This window comes from Talaromyces rugulosus, chromosome VI (genome assembly GCF_013368755.1).
Source record: "Talaromyces rugulosus chromosome VI, complete sequence".
Lineage (NCBI taxonomy): Eukaryota > Fungi > Ascomycota > Eurotiomycetes > Eurotiales > Trichocomaceae > Talaromyces > Talaromyces rugulosus.
The window spans coordinates 3,966,290-3,985,004 of record NC_049566.1 but is presented as its reverse complement, the minus strand read 5'-3'; the positions used below and the strand labels follow the sequence as shown (position 1 = coordinate 3,985,004).

The window sequence follows — 18,715 nt, the reverse complement described above, 5'->3', positions numbered from 1 at the left end:
CCCGGAAATGGTGCATTCTAGAGTTATCTGATCCGAAGAGACCCACCTAGAGAGACCATTTGCACTACTTATTGGCTGTGTTAAAAGAGGGGCATATATTAGCCAATAGTAGACTGTTAGATCATCTAATCTAATCTTATCTGATTCTTTCCCGAGTTCGGAATCAGCCGACTCGACTCGCCAAAAGGGAAATCCTCGCGGAATGGACATAATAGCCGGGCATCTAATGCTTAATTAGTGGCTTGACTGTTGCTACATTGACTAATAGGCTAATCGATTCAACAAGTAGCCAACGCACTACTCGTTGACCTATGCGGGTGTGTGTCTAGGCCTTGTCACATAAGTTCTACCTCCGATGTTCGCTAACTTGGAGGGGTACTAGGCGTGTATTTACAGCCAGAATTCCCGCGTACTTTTTCTATCTTTCCAAATTATAACCGAATCATGAGGACTATTCAGATTTTGCCCATTGTGTGCTTGTTGAGCACCACCGTCGTAGGCCAGATGGATGATAACATGGGCCCGGCTGCCTTTCTATGGCCTTCCGATAGAGCCTTTTCAGAAGCTAATGACAATACTGCACCATGCGGGTCAGCCGCTGGTGTGTCGAATCGAATGGATTTTCCAATGAGTATGTATTCACTCGAACGAATCTGGAGTTGAAGGATGAAAATTTGACGCAGTTAGGCAACGGTGCGGTTGCTATTGTTTTACAAGACGAGTCTTATAATATAAATTTAGCCGTCTCTTATGATAGCAGTAAGTCTCTCCGCTAGCACTAACCCTATACCTTGTCCGCTGACCACCAACCCTTGTAATCAGATCCAACCAGCGTCGACAACTTCACCACTCTCGTCTCCTCCAAGAGCTTTCCGGAGCTCGATGCTGGTCACGAATGCTACTCAGTTCCCAATGCGCCCTCGAGCGTGTCTTCAGGCTCCAACGCGACATTGCAGCTGAGCTACATTTCCGAAGGCGAAACTGATACCAACAAAACTTACTATGTCTGCGCGGACATCACTTATGTGCCATTAACAGACTTTACGACGGACATTCCGTGCTTCAATGTTTCCATTGACAATCCCACTGCAGTGACAAGTTCTCTAGCAGCTGGTGCGACGGCTACATCTACCAGCTCTGCTTCATCGTCGCCTTCGTCATCATCAACAGGTGATGGTGGAAGTAAACTCTCTGGAGGTGCAATTGCCGGTATCGTGGTGGGATCGGTAGTCGGCGGTTCTCTCATCCTGGTTGCGTTGGCCTTCTTGTGGCGGCGCAGCCAGCAGAAAGCACGGCGAGACAAGAACGTTGCGTTGAAAATGAATGAGCTCACAAGTGTGCATCGGTCGGATCATTCTGGAGAGAGGAATTAACGTTTGCATTTAACTTACGATAGCGACTGTCCAAATTAGTCAGCTCAATATATGCGTAGTTTCGTGCTGAGATTGAGTGACTAAATGTTGTACCAGTAAGCTTCAAGTGCCTAAGACCATCTTGGTATATTCCTTGAGTAACACCGTGTAAAATGGCAAACAGGTGGCTAACTAGATATGTTGGTGCGGAGGCCTCTACATACAAACCTTACCAAAACTAGTTCTCTTGAGGTTCTCTAGTCTTTGCCACAGGTATTTTCTTTAAAAACCTTTGTTCCTATTTGGGACTAGTTTCCTAATTGGGTCAGTGTTATATAAGAGGGGATACACTACTAGAAGCGATGTAAGCGATCAAGTTTATATACACCTTACCATATAAACTTGATCAATATATTCTCAATTTGAAGATAATAAAATCTAAACGAGTTAATTCTAAATTCGGCCTAGTCCTAGAGGATCCCACATTAGAATAAAAAATTCTCTTTCTCAATTTCTCTCCCTTCTCTTCCCGTCTTTCCATCTCATACCTCTATCCCAAAACCTTGTCAAATCTCATCCAAATTTTATCCTAAAACTATGAGATGTCTGTTCATTTTCTTTGCTAACACGTTTATCATTTCGTTGCACCAGAAAGTGTTGGTGTCTGCCTACCATAAATTTATTTCTCGAGCGGCCCTCCGTCTTTAAAAAAATACGATCAGGTAATCGACTTGATGGATGAGCCAACGGTTCAGTAGCGCTCTCAAGCAAATCCAAGTGAGTCTCAGAACCATTTATCCAGAGGTCGTGCAGCGATGGTTGAATACTGACGAAATGAAACAGATGATTGACACGCCCAGGGAACCGCTACTTCATCCAAGCGCCTTTTAGATAAGGATCATCAATATACTACAACGGTCCCCCTCTCGTGGCCGTTTTCTTCGTCTACTGACTCGTATCAATTACAATGAGTCGGTCAGTAGTTGGATTCTATCGAAGCCAACTATGAGTCTGGCTTCGCATGTGTTGAAAACCTGGCAACCATACCGTTGCCACCATACATGACACCCCGGGAAGAAAGGAAAGAGATCCCTGATTCTCAAGAGGGGAGTGAATTGTTCAACCAGGAATAGTCCGAGTGCGATATGGCCCTTGGCGAGAGCGATCTTGGTGATGACAAACGCCTTGTTGAATCCGCATGTCCTGGGTTGGATGGGCCAGCCTATTCATTCTTAGACGCAGTGGTTTTTTCGTCAAAGCCATGGATACCCGCTTACCCAATTACTCGGCAAGACCATGATCGCTCTGAATCCCCCGTGCCCCCTAAGAAGAAGCAGCGTACTGGTGTTGAGAGGTTCTTGGACATTGCTGCTGGCTCGGATGGGGAGTCTCAGGATGGCTCTGGAGACGATGATGATTCGATGAGCGCGTTTTTTAATAATGATGAAGATGTCAACTCCGAAGGATCTTTTGATAATAGTGATGTGAACACTGGACTCATCTTGAAATCTACTGAGGGTAGTCTTGAGTCCGAAGGAGATGAGGATAGTGATAATGAGCACGACAATGTGTCTTCCTCTGGTCTGGTGCGTGGTGAGAAGGGGGCTGTAGGGCTCCCATGTCAGCGTTGTATCCGCGCTCTGAAGACTGAGTCCACGTCCGCGTGTGTCTTCGTGAGCAATTACGAGCCTTGCCAGAGGATATGCAAGAAAGATTCTCGCCTAGCCTGTTTGCCCCAGGTCTCCATGCAAGAAGCAGCTCAAGTGGTCGCCTGGGTAAGACAGTATCCATCGGATGAGAGGCAGTAAGTTCAGTCTGCGGAAAGCCAACTTTATTTGGAGACTTATAACTGATCACCCTCATAGGCGCGTTCTCGCCGTTAGCATGCCTTTGGTAGTAGAATTATGCAGCTACGCATTCCTCGTTAGTATCGACCTGGATTCATCGATCAATTTTTGGATATGCATCTTCCAGCAATCACTAGTAACGTACAGTTACTGTTTGAAAAGGAAAGGTAGTCAGTAGACGACTTCCCCGATCTTGTTTCAGAGTTCCCGGTAGATGGAACAGCCCGATGGGCATATATGCCAATTTCTTTCTATGCGAGCAGCGGGGTGTTGAAAGAATTATGGGCTATGTCGGTTCTACATTTGATTTACATAAACAGATCCGTGAGCATCGAAGAATCACAAACTACACACTTCGGAACCTTCCTAAGGTCACAAAATCTCAGGGCATTATAAGTTCATCTGTCGCGATGATGTTTAGCCCAATACTGCGGCTATCGCCGTCTTTGAGAATTCAATCGAAAAGGAGCTACTTACTTCTTCTACTGGAAGGAATTTTTATGGCCTTTTTTTCCACTCCGGCCGCCGCCATATTAATTCTTAACCTGAAAACCCTTGAACTTTCTTTCTTCAATCCGAATGGGTAAGTCATCCCTATTCAATCTATCTATCATCATCATCTACAATCTCCCCCTCTTTCGTAGCAGAATTATAGCGATAACGATCTTGATGCTGATCAATTATTTACAGCTTTCACTGTCGAAACCCATGGCGCTGCCCCTACCCCTGACGGTACCTCTCTCGCCCCAAGTGGATCGGTTATACAACGAAGACATCCGGAGGTCCTCCGCAGGAGATCTATGATATTATCGATGGTATGGCACAATCATTGAAGAATTAAACTTCAGCTATCCAGAAATGACCTTTGAATGATCCATTTCCTCATTCTGCCTTTTCCAAAGAATCGCCATGCGTGAAATGTCAGAAAATAGCTTGGCCCAGAGCAGCGATGCACGGCTGGAGCGAAAGTCGGAACGCCTTTCTTTAAATCCGGCCGGTATCTCTGATTACTGCAGAGTAATCCAAGAGTATGCTATCTTTATTATAGACGAACTGGCTGTCTTCGCGATATATCAATCTGGACTACGTCTAGGATGCCAATGAAAGAGGCGGGCCTGTGGAGTACCATTATTACGGTGCGGTCAAGGACATTCGTGTGACAATATTTCAATGTTAGCAGGCGCAAGTCAGGAAAAGTTCCTTATTATACAAGACATGAATGTACTATGAAAGATGTGGCGCGGCGCGGCTGCAAGCCGTAATAAAAGTGAAGAGGTTTCCGGGATTTGTAGGTAATGTCGGTGTCAGTACACCATAGATTGACTGCCCAGGGAACCTTTTTTCTTTTGCTGCAGCTGCCAAGAAGTAATTTTTTAAATACAAATCAAAATTTGAGCCAAATGTGTATGTTTCTCTAAGGTTTAGTAACTAATTGTGGTCGTAAGCCACCTATATCACATCGGAGGGCTCCCCAAACTGATTAAATAGTCTGCTGGCTTAAGAATCGTGTGTAATTAGGGAGATTGGATATCGCGCTTCTCTCCGACGTTTAGCTTACTGCAAGAAAGCTTAAACCCCGGAGCTCCCCCGGATTCCCCACATTTCCGTCTGCGCGGAAACTCTACGTACGTATATAAATCGAACGGAATTGCTACCGATTTAAATCTCCATTTCTTACCAAGTACACGCGCAAACATGGCAGGCAACACTGAAAGAGACTCTTTGGATATCAAAAAGGATACAGCAACTTTAGAGTATGTACCGTTGGAGGATCCCTGGGGTTTCTCGCAAAGGTCTCAGGAATGGCACCAAGCATACAACAAAAAACTCCTTCGCAAGATTGACTTGCGAATGCTACCGTTGCTGGCCTATATGTTCTTGATGAACTATCTCGATAGGAGGTACGCTTTTCACACCAACTGCACTTCATGAGCCGGCCGAACTGACTTTTCTTCCAAGCAATCTTGCCCAAGCACAACTAGGCGGACTTAGCGAGGATATCGGCCTTCGTGGCACTCAATTCAATACGGCTACATCGATTTTGTTCGTTGGCTATCTGCTCATGCAGCTTCCATCCAACCTCATTTTCACTCGATTGCGACCGGCAATCTACTTACCAACTGTCATGATCATCTGGGGGGTAATATCAGGTTGCCAGGCGGCTACAAACAGCTTTGGCGGACTTCTGGCGACAAGATTCTTGCTTGGATTTGCTGAGGCGCCTTATTTCCCCGGTGCAGTCTATTTGATGTCAACCTGGTATACACGCAGTGAGCTATCCCAACGATTCGCCTATTTCTACGCCGGGCCTGCCTTGGCCAATATGTTCGGCGGACTAATTGCTGCGGGAGTGCTACGTGATATGCAGGGATACAAAGGCCTGCAGGCTTGGCGATGGCTTTTTATCATCGAGGCCATTATGACTGTCTCTGTTGCCGCCTTTGCCTTCTTCGTGCTCCCTAACTTTCCCCATACAACGACATGGCTGAGCGAAGAGGAGCGTGCTTATGCTGCTTGGCGGATTGCATCTGACATAGGTGAAGCCAGCGAGCACGATGCCGAGGAAGAACAAACGAAAAAATCCTTGTTTCATGCTGCTAAACTAGCGATCATGGACTACCGCACTTGGGTCTTCGTTTTGATGCAACATTGTGTGCTACTCTCGCAGACGGTGACTTTCTTTTTCCCATCCGTGGTAACCACACTAGGGTACGACAACATAAAAACCCTGCTACTCACTGCGCCCGTCTGGGTAGCAACTTTCCTGCTGAATATGTTTGTTCTATGGTCCGCTTCTCGGACAAACGAACGCTGTCTGCATCTGTGTCTGTCAATGCTTCTCACCATCATTGGCAATATCATGCTCATCACCATCCATCTCCGAGGCCCACGCTTCCTTGGAATGTTCTTTATGGCAATGGGAGCCCAGCCCGCGTTTATGATCGTCCTGACTTGGATGTCAAACACCTTTCCAAGACCACTGGGGAAACGAGCGGCCGTGACTGCGATCGTCAACATGATTGGAAACACGTCGAACATCTACGGGGCCTACTTGTACCCGTCCAGTGCCGCGCCGCAGTATGTATCTGCCGGAGCGACCATTGCTGCCGTAGGGGTTTTGTGCATTTCTCTTGCGGTGGTGATGCGGTTTATCCTCATACAGGAGAATAAGAAGCTGGATGAGATAGAGCGAGAGGGCATCTCTGCTGCGCCTGGGTTGACTGTGAAGGACCGAGAGAGGAAAGACCTGGCACGGACAGGGTTCCGGTATATATATTGATTTAGAGTTATTGATGAAAACCTTGACAACTTGATCCTTTACGGAAGAATCTCCGCGATGCATTTTGATGTAGCTCCGCCGCCGCTAGACCTAATCGGGTGGCACAATTTGGCTTACGGTATTTGAGCCAATAGCGGGTGCGGAAGGATATGTGGCTCACTCCTATCTCCGGCCCTGCACTGTCGTTATTTGCCGCACAACCATAAGCCAAGTCAAGATGAAAAGTTTTTGTGTTGGCGCCACTTCCGGTGTTAGATCGTCTAATCGATGCCCGTCAAATTACATGGAGCTGTGGAGGAGCAAGACGCTTCAAAATACTTCCAGTCACGGAATTCCGTGACGTCGTGTCTTATGTCCGCCTATCGCCGTTACATGTATAGAGGCGTGGGAAAGCTTTGCATATAAATACCTTGGATTGGCATCGAAATAAAATTGAATTATTCGGCCCAAGCAATTAAAATTGAAAAGAATAGTATCGGACCTTCTCAAGTGTCAGCATCACTTTTGTCGTTGACTATCTTTGAGACCATCAAATAAATATATCTCGTATAGAATTCAAACATGCCTCAACGACACAAGTTCAACAAACTCGAGGGCGCTCGCGTCTTGGTTCTTGGAGGAACATCAGGTATCGGTTTCGCCGTCGCTCAAGGCTCTCTCGAATATGGCGCCTCAGTCGTCATTTCTTCTTCCAACCCCCAAAAGGTTGAAAGGGCCGTATCTCGCCTCCGCGAGGGCTATCCCGAGCTCTCATCGCGCGTCTCTGGCCAGGCATGCGACCTATACAACATTCCGACAATGGAGGCCAGCATTAACTCGCTTTTTACTTTCGCCACCAAAGACGGAAAGAAGATCGACCACCTCGTCAACACAGCCGGCAGCCCTGGTTACGCCCCGTCGCTATCTGAAATCACACCTGAGCAAATCGGGACCAGTGATCGGCTTGCCGGTATTATGATGCTTGCTAAGCATGCTCCCAAATACATGGAAACCGGGCCTCAGACGAGCATCACCCTAACAACTGGGACCATGCTCTTCAAGCCGGTCAAAGATTTCGTCACCGCTATCCCATGGGCTGGTGCAGTCGATGCAGCCTCGCGCGCGCTCGCTATTTCGCTGGCACCGTTGCGTGTCAATGCAGTGGCCCCTGGCGCCATAGATACCGAGCTCTTGCAATCGATGGGCAATGGAAATGAAGAAATAAAGGAGGCTACATACAAGCTGTTCCGGGATACCAACTTGCTAGGTACCCTAGGACGGCCGGAGGATACTGCCGAGGCATATCTGTATCTGATGAAGGATCGATTTGTTACTGGTCAAACTATCCTGACCGATGGTGGAAGACTCCTCAAGTAGAAGTTCTTTGGGATGCCGGCCACGAGGATGTGTGCTGAGAGGGGAAATCATGAGTAGTAATCATAGGAGAATTCCACAAGGAAAATACAAACTATATCATTAAAACTGTGCTCCGCGTACAATTTTCACAATTTTCACATTCAGTTCCCATTTAACACGAACTAAACTGTATACGCCCTGGTTCAACTATTATTGTGTGTCGGAAGATCTCGCCGGGCATGCGGCCCGCGCGGCCCGCTACGATATGAACCGGTTCTTATTTAATATTATTTGAACCCTCCACACCAGTCGCATACTTGAATGAAAAGGGAAAACAATGATATTTATATAGTGTATAACATCATGGAAGTTAGCAAAAAAGACGAAACGACATTGCAATCACCAGCCATAAACACAGGCTTAACGAACGATGCTTCTAGAGACTTGGAGAAATCTACCGCAGAGCGGGGTGCAATTGAATCAACAAACGAACGAACCAAGCCCAAAGGATTTTTGCCATTTTTAGCATTAGTGTCAATTCCAGACAATGCAAAGAATGCGGATCGTCGATTGAAGCTTGGCCTCACTTCGATTATTTCTTTGGCGGCCATGGCAGCTCCACTAGGAAGTACAATTTTGATGCGTATGTAATCTTCCATCACAGAAATTCCATATTCCATATCTGCAGAGTAACTCTAATATACCATATAGCTGTTTTGAAAGACATTGCTAAAGACTTGGACTCAACTCCTACAGTTGTCAATTTGTCGGTTGCTTTCTACTCCCTCGCGGTAGCCTTCACACCTCTATGGTGGTCCTATCTCTCTGAGCAATATGGTCGCCGAGCCATTTATTTGATCTCCTTTTTTCTGTTAGCAATCTTCAACATTTTGGCTGCTGTCAGTGTTGATATTGGCATGTTCATCGCCACTCGTGTCTTGGCTGGTGGAGCCTGCGCCAGCGTTCAAGCTGTTGGAGCAGGTTCTATTGCGGATCTCTGGGATGTTAAAGAGAGAGGAAAGGCTATGGGAATTTTCTTCCTTGGGCCAATGCTTGGTCCCCTTATATCGCCAATAATTGGAGGTGCTGTCGCTATCAAATGGAACTGGCGCAGCACTCAATGGGTCATGGTTATCTACGGCTTTTTGGTCTTCCTTTTGGTCCTTTTCTTTCTCCCAGAGACATCAAATATGGAAAGTCGTCAACAGAAAACCACTACCACGGAGAATGAGAAGCAGCAAGGCAAATCTGCGACGCGGTGGATATTCACAGTCATAAATGTGATTATTGCTCCAGTTAAAGTGTCTCGCTTGTTACGTTTTATGCCAATCCTGATCACCGTTTTCTATACCGGCATAACCTTTGCGAGCTACTATCTTGTTAATATCACCCTACAGACGGTTTTCTCATCTTCGCCGTACTCTTATTCTCCATTGATTGTTGGTTTGCTCTATACGCCGAGCGCTTTGGGTGCAATTATTGGCTCAGTCTTGGGCGGGAGGTGGACGGATTATATTATGAATCGAGAAGCGACAAAAGTCGGTCGATATGATGAAAATGGGAATATCCAGTTTCTTCCCGAAGACCGCCTGCGAGAGAATGCTTGGATTGCAGCGTTTATATACCCCGCGGCCTTGGTATGGTTTGGATGGACGGCCGACAAGCATATCTTTTGGTTTGTACCGGTAAGTCGTTCTCGTACCAAGCACGTAAAAACAGTTAACTAAAATATATCCAAAAAAAATACAGTGTCTCGCCACGTTTTTCTACAGTTTCGGGATGATGCTAGTCTCCAACGTTATGACCACAATGCTCACAGAGTTTGTGCCCAAACGCTCGAGTACGGGAGTAGCAGTCAATAATCTCTTGCGCAATTCATTAGCTTGTATTGCGCTCGTGGTTGCTGATCCGCTGGCTAATGCTATTGGCACCGGGTGGTTGCTAACGATGGCTGCGTTCATTTGCTGGCTTAGTGGTCTTGTACTCATTCCGATGAGGTTCTATGCAGACAGATGGAGCAAAGATATGGCCGAGAAGCTTCCAGCGCTTTCGTTATAGTGTTTCATCATTCTGGTTGGCAAATTTTCATAGATGGTCTAATTAAATCAAGCTCGTTTCTGTATAGTATAAATAATGAATATCCCTACCCAATAGTATCATTGATATAGATAGTATATGATCGCACAAGCTTATTCGCGATTGGTTTACGCTTGTTGAACCGTGCGTTGCGGCTCAGGCAGCAGTCAACACTCCCAACAACAGCCAGTAAACAAACAAAACGCGTCGCAGCCACAATCAAAATAGGAGACTACAAGGCGTCTGTGGCCTCGATTTTAGTGAAGTCAGCGAACACACAGCCGCAGTTCTGTATTTCCAGCCTACTTTAACGCAATATCCCGCCCGAAATGGACAGATTTTACCTCGAAAATGCGGCTCAATACCGCAACATGGTCCAGGCGTTCAACACCACGCCGGTGCCACGGCCAAAAGAGTCAGCCTCAGAGACAACAAGCCCAGAAATGATTGTCAGTGCCAGGATCCGGCCTCTGCTGGACGAGGACATTGCTGCTGGGTTTCCATGTGCTGTCTACCCACGGTCTGCGCAAATCGGCGAGGCTGGTGTGGTAGACATTCACGATCTCTATAATCACCCGAGGGGGCGGCCTATACTCAAGGTATGATAGAATTTAAAGGGTTTATATCTGAGGCTTTACTGATCACATTGCTCAAGTCCTTTAAATACAAGGTGGACAGACTATTCAACTCACAGGCAACCACCGAAGAGATTTACGAAGATGCCGTAGAACATCTTGTTCCGTTTGCCTGGAATGGCGGTATTGGAACTTTTTTCGCCTATGGCCAGACAGGCTCCAGCAAAACTTTCACCGTCAGCCATTTAGAAAAACTCGTGACCGCATCCTTGATGGACGGCAGTCTCGAGGGCCAAAGGGAAATGTACATGACCATCATCGACCTCGCCGGAAACTCGGCCTACGACTTGCTTAGCTCCCGAAAACCCATCTCAATTCTTGAAGATTCCTTTGGAGTGACTCAACTGGCCGGGGTAACCGAGCACCCGGTAAAGGACCGAGACGAAGTGATGGATTTAATTGAACGAGCTGCATCCTTCAGACGGACTGCACCGACCCTGAAGAATGACGCTTCGTCTCGCTCACACGGTATCTGTCGCATTCGTATCAGAAACCCAGCTACAGGGTCAGATGGACTTTTGTATCTGGTTGATCTAGCCGGGTCCGAAGCTGCTCGCGACGTCGCAGTTCACGGAGCTGACCGCATGCGCGAGGCGCGTGAGATCAACATGAGCCTGTCAGTGTTGAAGGACTGCATTCGCGGTAAGGTCGAGTCAGATGCCATCGCATTGTCGGACATGCCCAAGTCAAAGCAGAAAAAGCCGCGTGTGCCGTTCCGGCAAAGCGCACTGACAAAGGTCTTGAAACACGTTTTCGACCCTACTGGCCGCCGAGCCTGCAAGACGGTTGTTATAGCCTGTGTAAATCCAAGTCTGGCTGATGTGTCGCCAAGTAAAAATACCCTGCGATATGCCGAAATGCTGCGTGTTCTGGTTCCGACGAGCACAGCTCCCAAGGAATCTAACCCAATGGCTCCCATGGCTTGGACGAATGCACAAGTAAAAGCCTGGATAAGTAGAAACGTAAGATTCTAAACTTTTTTTTTCCATTCTTTTTATGCTAACTCCTTGCTAGTCAGGTGTCCCTCCAATCGACTCTGCTGTGCTGGCTCCTACGGAGTCAGGCGCTCAACTACTTCGCCTGCCAGCCGTTAACTTTGAACGGCGATGCTTAAAGACACCCGGTGTCAGCACGCAGCAGGCAAAAGCGTTTAGGTCAAAGTTGTGGCAAATGCATGTTGACTCACAGCGTGCCGGCGACAAGTCGAATACAACGCAGTCAAACTCCAACGGGTCGACTGACCCTGACACCATACTTTCTCGGCTCGTATCGTCGAGCCGAGACTCCAATCCCACCGCCTCAGAAATACCATTCAAAGATCGCATTCGCCCGAGCATGGTTGTTAGCTGGAATGAGCAGCCTGGTCATGACTCCAAGATCGACATCCCTGGTGACATTAAATTGGCTACCATACTTTGTCCTGTTGCAGCGGTACAAGAAACCGCCAAGGGAGCCTTTGAGCAGGCATTGGATCTTACGGGAAGGGATACGAGTAATGGCACGCAGTATTTGTGCGCGCTAATAACGCCGGGGCAAACGCCAGATTCTTATGAGCTCAATCTATGGCGACAGATTATCATCGATGTGAGTATGATGGAAAATGAAGTTATCCTTGAGTATGATGCGGGGACCAGGTACTACTATATGTCTGTTTAGCCGAAGATACATGGAAGGATACACGTAATATAGTTAGATCCAAGTCTTTTCTTCAGAGTTTAGATACGGAGGATAAATTCAACATCTACAACACGAATTAGCCTATTACTATATTACATCAAGGCCCAAGGATTAAGAATAAACGAATCAAATCGTAGCTATAGATCGCTTATTTACTCTCTGCATCACGAGTCATAACATAAGGGCGCTCGGCTTGCTATCCGACAATGCGGGGAAAGATACGCAGTCTGACTGGTCAATGTAAATGCGGGGAGCGCTCCCAAAGCGGGCATCGGAGAGAAAACCTTGTCCCAAACAGGCATCGGATACCAGCCCGCATCTCGTCGCCACCCTGATTGGTAACCAAGCAATTGAACGGAGAATCCCCGTGGGGTTTATTAGTCTCCGATCTCTCTCCAAGAAATATCGATCGTTCATCTACTGCAGCTGTCTTTTACGAATTTCTTTAAGAAAAAAGACAACAATGGAAGCTCCCGAAAAACTAGATCCCTCGTGCCACATTGAGCTGTCGACAGCCGGGCTACAGGGAGTCGATGCTGAGCGACAGGCCATGTCGGTCGAGTTTGCCTCGCGCGATGCCGACTGGCACAATGCGAACACGAAGAAACTACTACGGAAGATTGATTTGCATCTGCTACCGTGGGTTGTGCTGATGTATTTGACGAATTTCCTGGATAGAAAGTATGTTTCCTCCGTGCTTATTCAAATTCGACGTGCTAATGACGGTTATAAAAATGCAGTGCACTTGCACAGGCGAGGCTGGGAACTTTGGAGCAGGATTTGGGCTTGAAGGGAACGGAGTATAACACAATTACATCGATTTTATTCATTGTGAGAGAACTCCTTCGCTATCAAGTTGGGAAAGGTGGTCTAACGAATTAGGGCTACATTCTACTTCAACTTCCTTCAAATCTCCTCCTGACCCGCGTGCGACCCTCCTTGTATCTGTGCGGAACCATGGCTGTGTGGTAAGCTACTCCTGAATAACGTATATTCGACGCCTATTTAACGCGAGCCAGGGGTATGATCTCGGCATTGCAATCAACGACTCAAAGCTTCGTCGGAGAGCTCATCTGCCGACTATTTCTCGGTGCAGCCGAAGCACCATTCTTCTCGTAAGTGCCATAATTCGATTTGAAAGATTTGGTTTATTGATATGCGAACAGAGGATGCATCTTCTTGATGTCGTCCTGGTACCGAGCCCACGAGCTGGCTCATAGAATCGGCTTGTTGTACGCCGGTGTGGCCCTGGCCAATATGTTCGGCGGTCTCATTGCTGCTGGCGTCCTTTCAGACATGGATGGCGCCCGAGGATTAGCTGCCTGGCGATGGCTTTTTATCATCGAAGGTTCCGCCACCACAGCAATTGCAGCGGTCGCAGTGTATGTCGTCTAGGTTACTTTTCTCTACAAACACAATAGCTTACAGAAGAAACAGGTGGATCATGCCGAACTATCCAAGCACCACGCGTTGGCTGTCGCTAGAACAGCGCCACTATGCCGAATGGAGACTTGCGCAAGATGCCGCTGGCGAAGTCGATGATCGATATGCAATCAGTCCGATAAAAGCGGTCAAGATGGCGTTCAAGGACTGGCGGCTGTATATGTTTATGATTATGCATCATTTAAATCTGCTGGCGCAGTCTTTTACGTATGTATCATTCCACTGTTCGAGATTGTTGTTCTAAACTGAACTAACAAATGTTAGCTACTTCTTCCCCACCATCGTCCAGTCTCTTGGGTTTCCCAATATCACCACCCTCTTACTCACCGTCCCTGTCTGGTTTGCAACTTTCCTCGTTGTCTTGATTGTGTCATACCACTCTTCGCGCACCAATGAGCGTAGCATGCATATTGCTGCGTGCATGATCGTGGGCGCAATTGGTAATATCATTGTCATTTCAACCGGAAACACAGGTGCGCGCATGTTCGCCATGTATCTGATTCCCATTGGCGTTCTACCCCCTTTCCAGATTATCCTTGCCTGGATCACGTCCAGCTTTTCGCGTCCACTGGCAAAACGGTCCGTTGTAGTGGCTATATGTGGCATGTTTGGAAATTCGGCGAGTATCTATGGCTCGTATCTCTATCCAAGCTCGCAAGGGCCGAGGTACGTGCCGGCCGGAATTACGCTGGCGTGCGTTTGTACTGCGTGTGCTGGGATGGCGATCATTATTCGGTTTGTGCTAAAGGCAGAGAATCGCAAGTTGGATGAAGAAGACGAGAGGAACGGTGTAGTTGTGAAGGGCTTCAGATACATTCTGTGATTGTGTGTATTATTAGGAGTGAAGAAGAAAAAAAGTCCCTTTCAAAGTTCAGGTTAATTTTGTGTTATCTGATTAACTAAATCTACTAAAGAATCTTCCAAGGCAATCCAATCATTCATGCTCAATACGGACTCGCAGTTGCGTGAGTCAATGTCAAACATCGGAGGCAGTTCCTGTATCTCCTCTGACGGATGCAGGCCAAGTCTCTCCTTGGCTATCTTCGCAAAAGCCGAAGGAGGAACCTTGTTCGGAGCAAGAATAAACCGCTCGCCCCTGGCTTGCGGATTCGTCAAGGCGAGGAGGTGCGCAAGAGCAACATCTCTCACATCGACCCAGTGCGGAAAGTCAATCAAGGGAAGATTATCCTTGGGACTCGACAGCGCGACACCCGAGGCAAGATGACAACTAAAGCTCAGCTTCTCGCGGGATACAGGCAGCAAATAAGGGCCGAGGATATAGGTAGGATTGACAAAGGATAGATCCCATGCTGGCTTATGTTCAGCCCACCAGTCCCATGCCCCGCGTTCTGCAACTTTCTTCGAGGTCGTGTACGTGACAAATGGACGATACCTTTCTGGCCACCTAGACAGATCAAGGGCAGGGTCGGCCGCGAGTTCGTAGGTCAATGGGTTCCAGTCCTTGGGAGTGTAGGTGTATCCAGGGCGCAGATCTTGCATAAGGTCAATGACGGACGCAAAAGAGCCTGTTATGACCACTGATTTCAGCTTATTGGCCTTTTCTGCTGATGCCAAAAGAGACAACGTTCCTCGTAGAGCGGGCTTCAGCACCTCGTCTTCGACATTGGTCGACCCAACCACCAGGGGCGACGCCACATGCGCTACATGTGTGCAATCTCGAAGTGCAGTGTCAAAGACCCCTTCCTGTGTGATGTCGGGGATTTGGATGATTTCCAATGACCCAGAGGCCACGTAATTTCCGAATACTGCTTGCAAGGCGGCTTCGGATGTAGCTGTTCGGACCGTTCCTCGAACCTTGACTGAAGGGATTCTCAGGAGTTGTTCGAGCATATGCTGAGCCACATGTCCATTGGCTCCGGTCACCAAAACGGTAGAGTTTTCTGGGAAGTTTAGAGCAGAAGACATTTTTGTAGCCTAATTGAATTTTGAAGACCGTGTCAATTAACTCCTGAGGTGATAGCCCGGTTTATATACACTCAACGTGTAAACTATGCCGGAAGCAGAATCGGAGGCAGTTCGATCATGTGAATACCTCCGTGATAAATCCGGTTCTGGTATACATGAAGTGTTCAAATGCCCAGCCACTACTATCGCCGAATTTAACTCCGTACATCACAAAGATAGATGCGGGGTGGGCCCGCACCAGACCCACACCAGATTCAGGTGTTAGGGTTAAATGTTGCATACAATGTCGAAAATACCTAATGACAGTTTTCAGTGGTATATTATTCTTAAGTCTGATTACTATAAAGTACTAGTACTCAATCTTCCCTCAGTTACTAGGGTCACACATGATTATGGTTTTGTCGTGTCATCTCTCTTGCAGAAATAGCATAATTATGCCTCCATTTGGTCATTTACCATTATCTTCTCTAGATCGATTAGTCTGATGACCCTTGCAGTGACCATCTCAATACATTGCTACCCACGACGTTTCCTATTATCAAAGGCAAATACCACAAAGTCCACCAGCCTGTGGAGACCATGAAGTCAGGATCTGTCTCTCAATGCGGGGTGGGGCCGCATGCATATCAAGGAATGGCTGGTATAAACAGCAAACACCCTCCTCAACCTTCCTCAAATTCTATTAAACTCAAAACCAGAAAATTTAAATCATGAGTCCCCCCTCTCCTAATCAAAATCTGCTCGGAAAAGTGGCTATAGTCACTGGGGCATCTCGGAGCATTGGAGCTGGAATCGCGTTGGGACTCGCAAGCAGAGGCGCCAAAGTCGCAATAACATACACCTCCTCAAAAAGCGATGCCAGTGCCAGCGACTTGGTGAAGCAAGTCGCATCAATGAGCCACCACAGTGGCTCTACAGCTGCAATCGCCATCAAGGCGGACTTGCGCATTCCATCATCAGCTGCAAGAATCGTCGAACAAACTACGAAGGCTTTTGGCCCGCATATCGACATTCTCGTGAACAATGCGGGTGTCGAGCTAGTAAAGCCGGTGCAGGATATTTCGACAGACGACTTTTCTTTTGTCTATGATTTGAACGTGCGTGCGCCAATGTTGATGCTCCAACAAGTCCTTCCGTTCCTCAGAACTCCAGGCCGAGTAATCAACATCGGCTCGGTGGGTGCGCGCTATGGATTCAAAGAGCTATCCACGTATTGTTCATCTAAAGCTGCCCTGGAGGGACTGACGCGCTGCTGGGCAGCAGAGTTGGGTGCGGCAAAGCACACTGTTAATACGGTAAACCCTGGTCCTGTGCAGAGCGAGTTGCTAGATAATATTCCTGCCGATATTGTTGATATGCAGCGCAAGAACACACCGGTTGAGAATAGGCTCGGTACAGTGGATGATATTGCTCAGGTAGTAGCTTGGCTAGCTAGTGAGGAGAGTCGCTGGGTTAGTGGTCAGGCTTTGGCAGCGAGTGGTGGATGGGTCATGTATTAAAACTGCCCATTCGTGTGTGATAAGCTCAAAGAACTAGATACGATTATACAAGATCTATATACGTATGGAGAGTAATTAATGTACAACTTCGAAAGAAACACATCCATCCATCAAGCCTTTTCGAGTACAGTGATGGCGTATCCCTGTCGCGCATCAAACACATGCACCTGTGCAATCTTCAATCCAGCCCGATCAACAATTTCATGCCACTTGCGGCTGGTTCGTTCGGCTCCTGCAAAAGCAACCATCATTGTCAAGTCTGCCAGTGTTGATTGCCAATAAGCTCCAGTATCGGGTAAAACAACCTCATCGAGCAATATCCTCGAGTCATGGCCAAGGGCATCCGCAAGCCGCATAAGAATCTTGACACAATCATTATCGGGCCAGTCGTGCAAAATGCGGCGCAAGTAGTAGAATTTAGCTCCTTGAACTGTTTGCGGTTCGAAAAAGTCTTGCGTGATGTATTCAATCCCATCCACGTGTTCAGCCTTCTCGATAGCTTCCGATAGGTCTTCCAATGTGAGCCTGCCATGGAGACCAGGGTATTTCTTAAGCAGCTGGAGGCATTGATGTCCATACCCACCACCCACGTCGACGAAAAACGGTGGCTCAGAAGGTGGTACAGTAATGGCGGATAGTGATTGGACTTGTTTCTCAAATAGATCAAACCCTTCGGCCCAGTTGCTTGACTGGAGAGATGTCATGACTACCTGCATTGAAGCGAAGAGCTTCGGGTGCTGTGGAAGCCACTCAAAGGGCTTCAGTTCGGTGTTGAATGCTTTCTGAAATGGAGTCTTGGCCGTGTCAGTGATGTTTTTGTAGCCAGTCTCCGCAAGGAAATCCGGTGTTGAATTCAGAATAGGGTTGATCAAGCAGGCCCTAATTTCCCAATGTTAGTCGGGGTTGGTCCCTGTTTTGCGGGTATAAATAAGGTAGTACTTACACATGGACTACCGCCGCTTCAACTTCATGATGGGCAAGAATATGAGTAAATTTTCCTGCGGTGTAAGTATCAATTCCTACTTCCTGGACATACCGGACGGAAGCAAGGAATCGTAGAATGCGGGCTATTCAAGATCGTAAATATTGGCAACAGTGCTCAGATAACGGCCACGTGAGAGTAAAATAAAACATACCAAGAAGTTCCGGGTCCGCACCGGTGTCCTGTGACAGCTGAACCACCGTCTTTGACGATCCCTTTTCGAGTGTAGCCAATTTGCGGAAAAGGCCGAGGTCGACGGCGATCTTGATCGATGTGACCTGAACAACCTACAATACGATTTCAGCACTTTGGCTCGTCAATGCATGCCAGTCAATAACAGGCAAGCTTACGGAGCAGTATATTCCAAAAACTTGCTCTATCGGGTCTTGCAATTCGACCTGAAGCTCATTCAGAGTGTTGAGGATCTTAAGTTGTTCCGCGGCATTGGCCTGGGCGGCGAGGCCCCGAATCTGGTCAGCGATGGAGTCCATTGTTCATACACAATATCTGGTATATCGAAAAGAGAAATCTATAGGGTGTCAATGAATGCTTTTCGACTTTATATACCTTCGCCCTTTTCCCGATGCGGACAGAATTAGGGCTAAATCCCTCCGCGGATGGAGCGGAACTTCCGCGGACTTTGCACCCGCTGATTGGCTACAT

General features: G+C 47.5%; 10 protein-coding genes across 10 annotated transcripts; 8 read left to right on the top strand and 2 right to left on the bottom strand.

The window, feature by feature from the left end:
• Positions 1-444: 444 nt before the first annotated feature.
• On the top strand, positions 445-1,373 carry TRUGW13939_11672 (uncharacterized protein; the record flags this gene model as incomplete). Its single annotated transcript, XM_035494777.1, has 3 exons — positions 445-631; positions 688-759; positions 823-1,373. The coding sequence occupies 3 exons, from the start codon at positions 445-447 to the stop codon at positions 1,371-1,373; spliced, it is 810 nt and encodes a 269-aa protein (XP_035350670.1).
• Positions 1,374-2,497: 1,124 nt separating this feature from the next.
• On the top strand, positions 2,498-3,160 carry TRUGW13939_11671 (uncharacterized protein; the record flags this gene model as incomplete). The annotated part of the gene is made up of 1 exon (XM_035494776.1): positions 2,498-3,160. The coding sequence occupies one exon, from the start codon at positions 2,498-2,500 to the stop codon at positions 3,158-3,160; it is 663 nt and encodes a 220-aa protein (XP_035350669.1).
• A 1,734-nt stretch (positions 3,161-4,894) lies between these two features.
• On the top strand, positions 4,895-6,479 carry TRUGW13939_11670 (uncharacterized protein; the record flags this gene model as incomplete). Its single annotated transcript, XM_035494775.1, has 2 exons — positions 4,895-5,100; positions 5,159-6,479. The coding sequence occupies 2 exons, from the start codon at positions 4,895-4,897 to the stop codon at positions 6,477-6,479; spliced, it is 1,527 nt and encodes a 508-aa protein (XP_035350668.1).
• Positions 6,480-7,040: 561 nt separating this feature from the next.
• On the top strand, positions 7,041-7,835 carry TRUGW13939_11669 (uncharacterized protein; the record flags this gene model as incomplete). Its single annotated transcript, XM_035494774.1, has 1 exon — positions 7,041-7,835. One exon carries the CDS (start codon positions 7,041-7,043, stop codon positions 7,833-7,835), a length of 795 nt encoding a protein of 264 aa, XP_035350667.1.
• A 342-nt stretch (positions 7,836-8,177) lies between these two features.
• On the top strand, positions 8,178-9,872 carry TRUGW13939_11668 (uncharacterized protein; the record flags this gene model as incomplete). Its single annotated transcript, XM_035494773.1, has 3 exons — positions 8,178-8,457; positions 8,526-9,499; positions 9,564-9,872. The coding sequence occupies 3 exons, from the start codon at positions 8,178-8,180 to the stop codon at positions 9,870-9,872; spliced, it is 1,563 nt and encodes a 520-aa protein (XP_035350666.1).
• Positions 9,873-10,219: 347 nt separating this feature from the next.
• On the top strand, positions 10,220-12,181 carry TRUGW13939_11667 (uncharacterized protein; the record flags this gene model as incomplete). Its single annotated transcript, XM_035494772.1, has 3 exons — positions 10,220-10,489; positions 10,546-11,487; positions 11,540-12,181. 3 exons carry the CDS (start codon positions 10,220-10,222, stop codon positions 12,179-12,181), a joined length of 1,854 nt encoding a protein of 617 aa, XP_035350665.1.
• Positions 12,182-12,665: 484 nt separating this feature from the next.
• On the top strand, positions 12,666-14,468 carry TRUGW13939_11666 (uncharacterized protein; the record flags this gene model as incomplete). The annotated part of the gene is made up of 7 exons (XM_035494771.1): positions 12,666-12,883; positions 12,943-13,033; positions 13,085-13,170; positions 13,222-13,317; positions 13,369-13,584; positions 13,640-13,852; positions 13,910-14,468. 7 exons carry the CDS (start codon positions 12,666-12,668, stop codon positions 14,466-14,468), a joined length of 1,479 nt encoding a protein of 492 aa, XP_035350664.1.
• Positions 14,469-14,521: 53 nt separating this feature from the next.
• On the bottom strand, positions 14,522-15,571 carry TRUGW13939_11665 (uncharacterized protein; the record flags this gene model as incomplete). Its single annotated transcript, XM_035494770.1, has 1 exon — positions 14,522-15,571. One exon carries the CDS (start codon positions 15,569-15,571, stop codon positions 14,522-14,524), a length of 1,050 nt encoding a protein of 349 aa, XP_035350663.1.
• A 710-nt stretch (positions 15,572-16,281) lies between these two features.
• Positions 16,282-17,070, top strand: TRUGW13939_11664 (uncharacterized protein; the record flags this gene model as incomplete). Its single annotated transcript, XM_035494769.1, has 1 exon — positions 16,282-17,070. One exon carries the CDS (start codon positions 16,282-16,284, stop codon positions 17,068-17,070), a length of 789 nt encoding a protein of 262 aa, XP_035350662.1.
• A 110-nt stretch (positions 17,071-17,180) lies between these two features.
• TRUGW13939_11663 (uncharacterized protein) lies at positions 17,181-18,543 on the bottom strand (the record flags this gene model as incomplete). The annotated part of the gene is made up of 4 exons (XM_035494768.1): positions 17,181-17,949; positions 18,014-18,137; positions 18,207-18,339; positions 18,403-18,543. The coding sequence occupies 4 exons, from the start codon at positions 18,541-18,543 to the stop codon at positions 17,181-17,183; spliced, it is 1,167 nt and encodes a 388-aa protein (XP_035350661.1).
• Between the last annotated feature and the right edge of the window lie 172 nt (positions 18,544-18,715).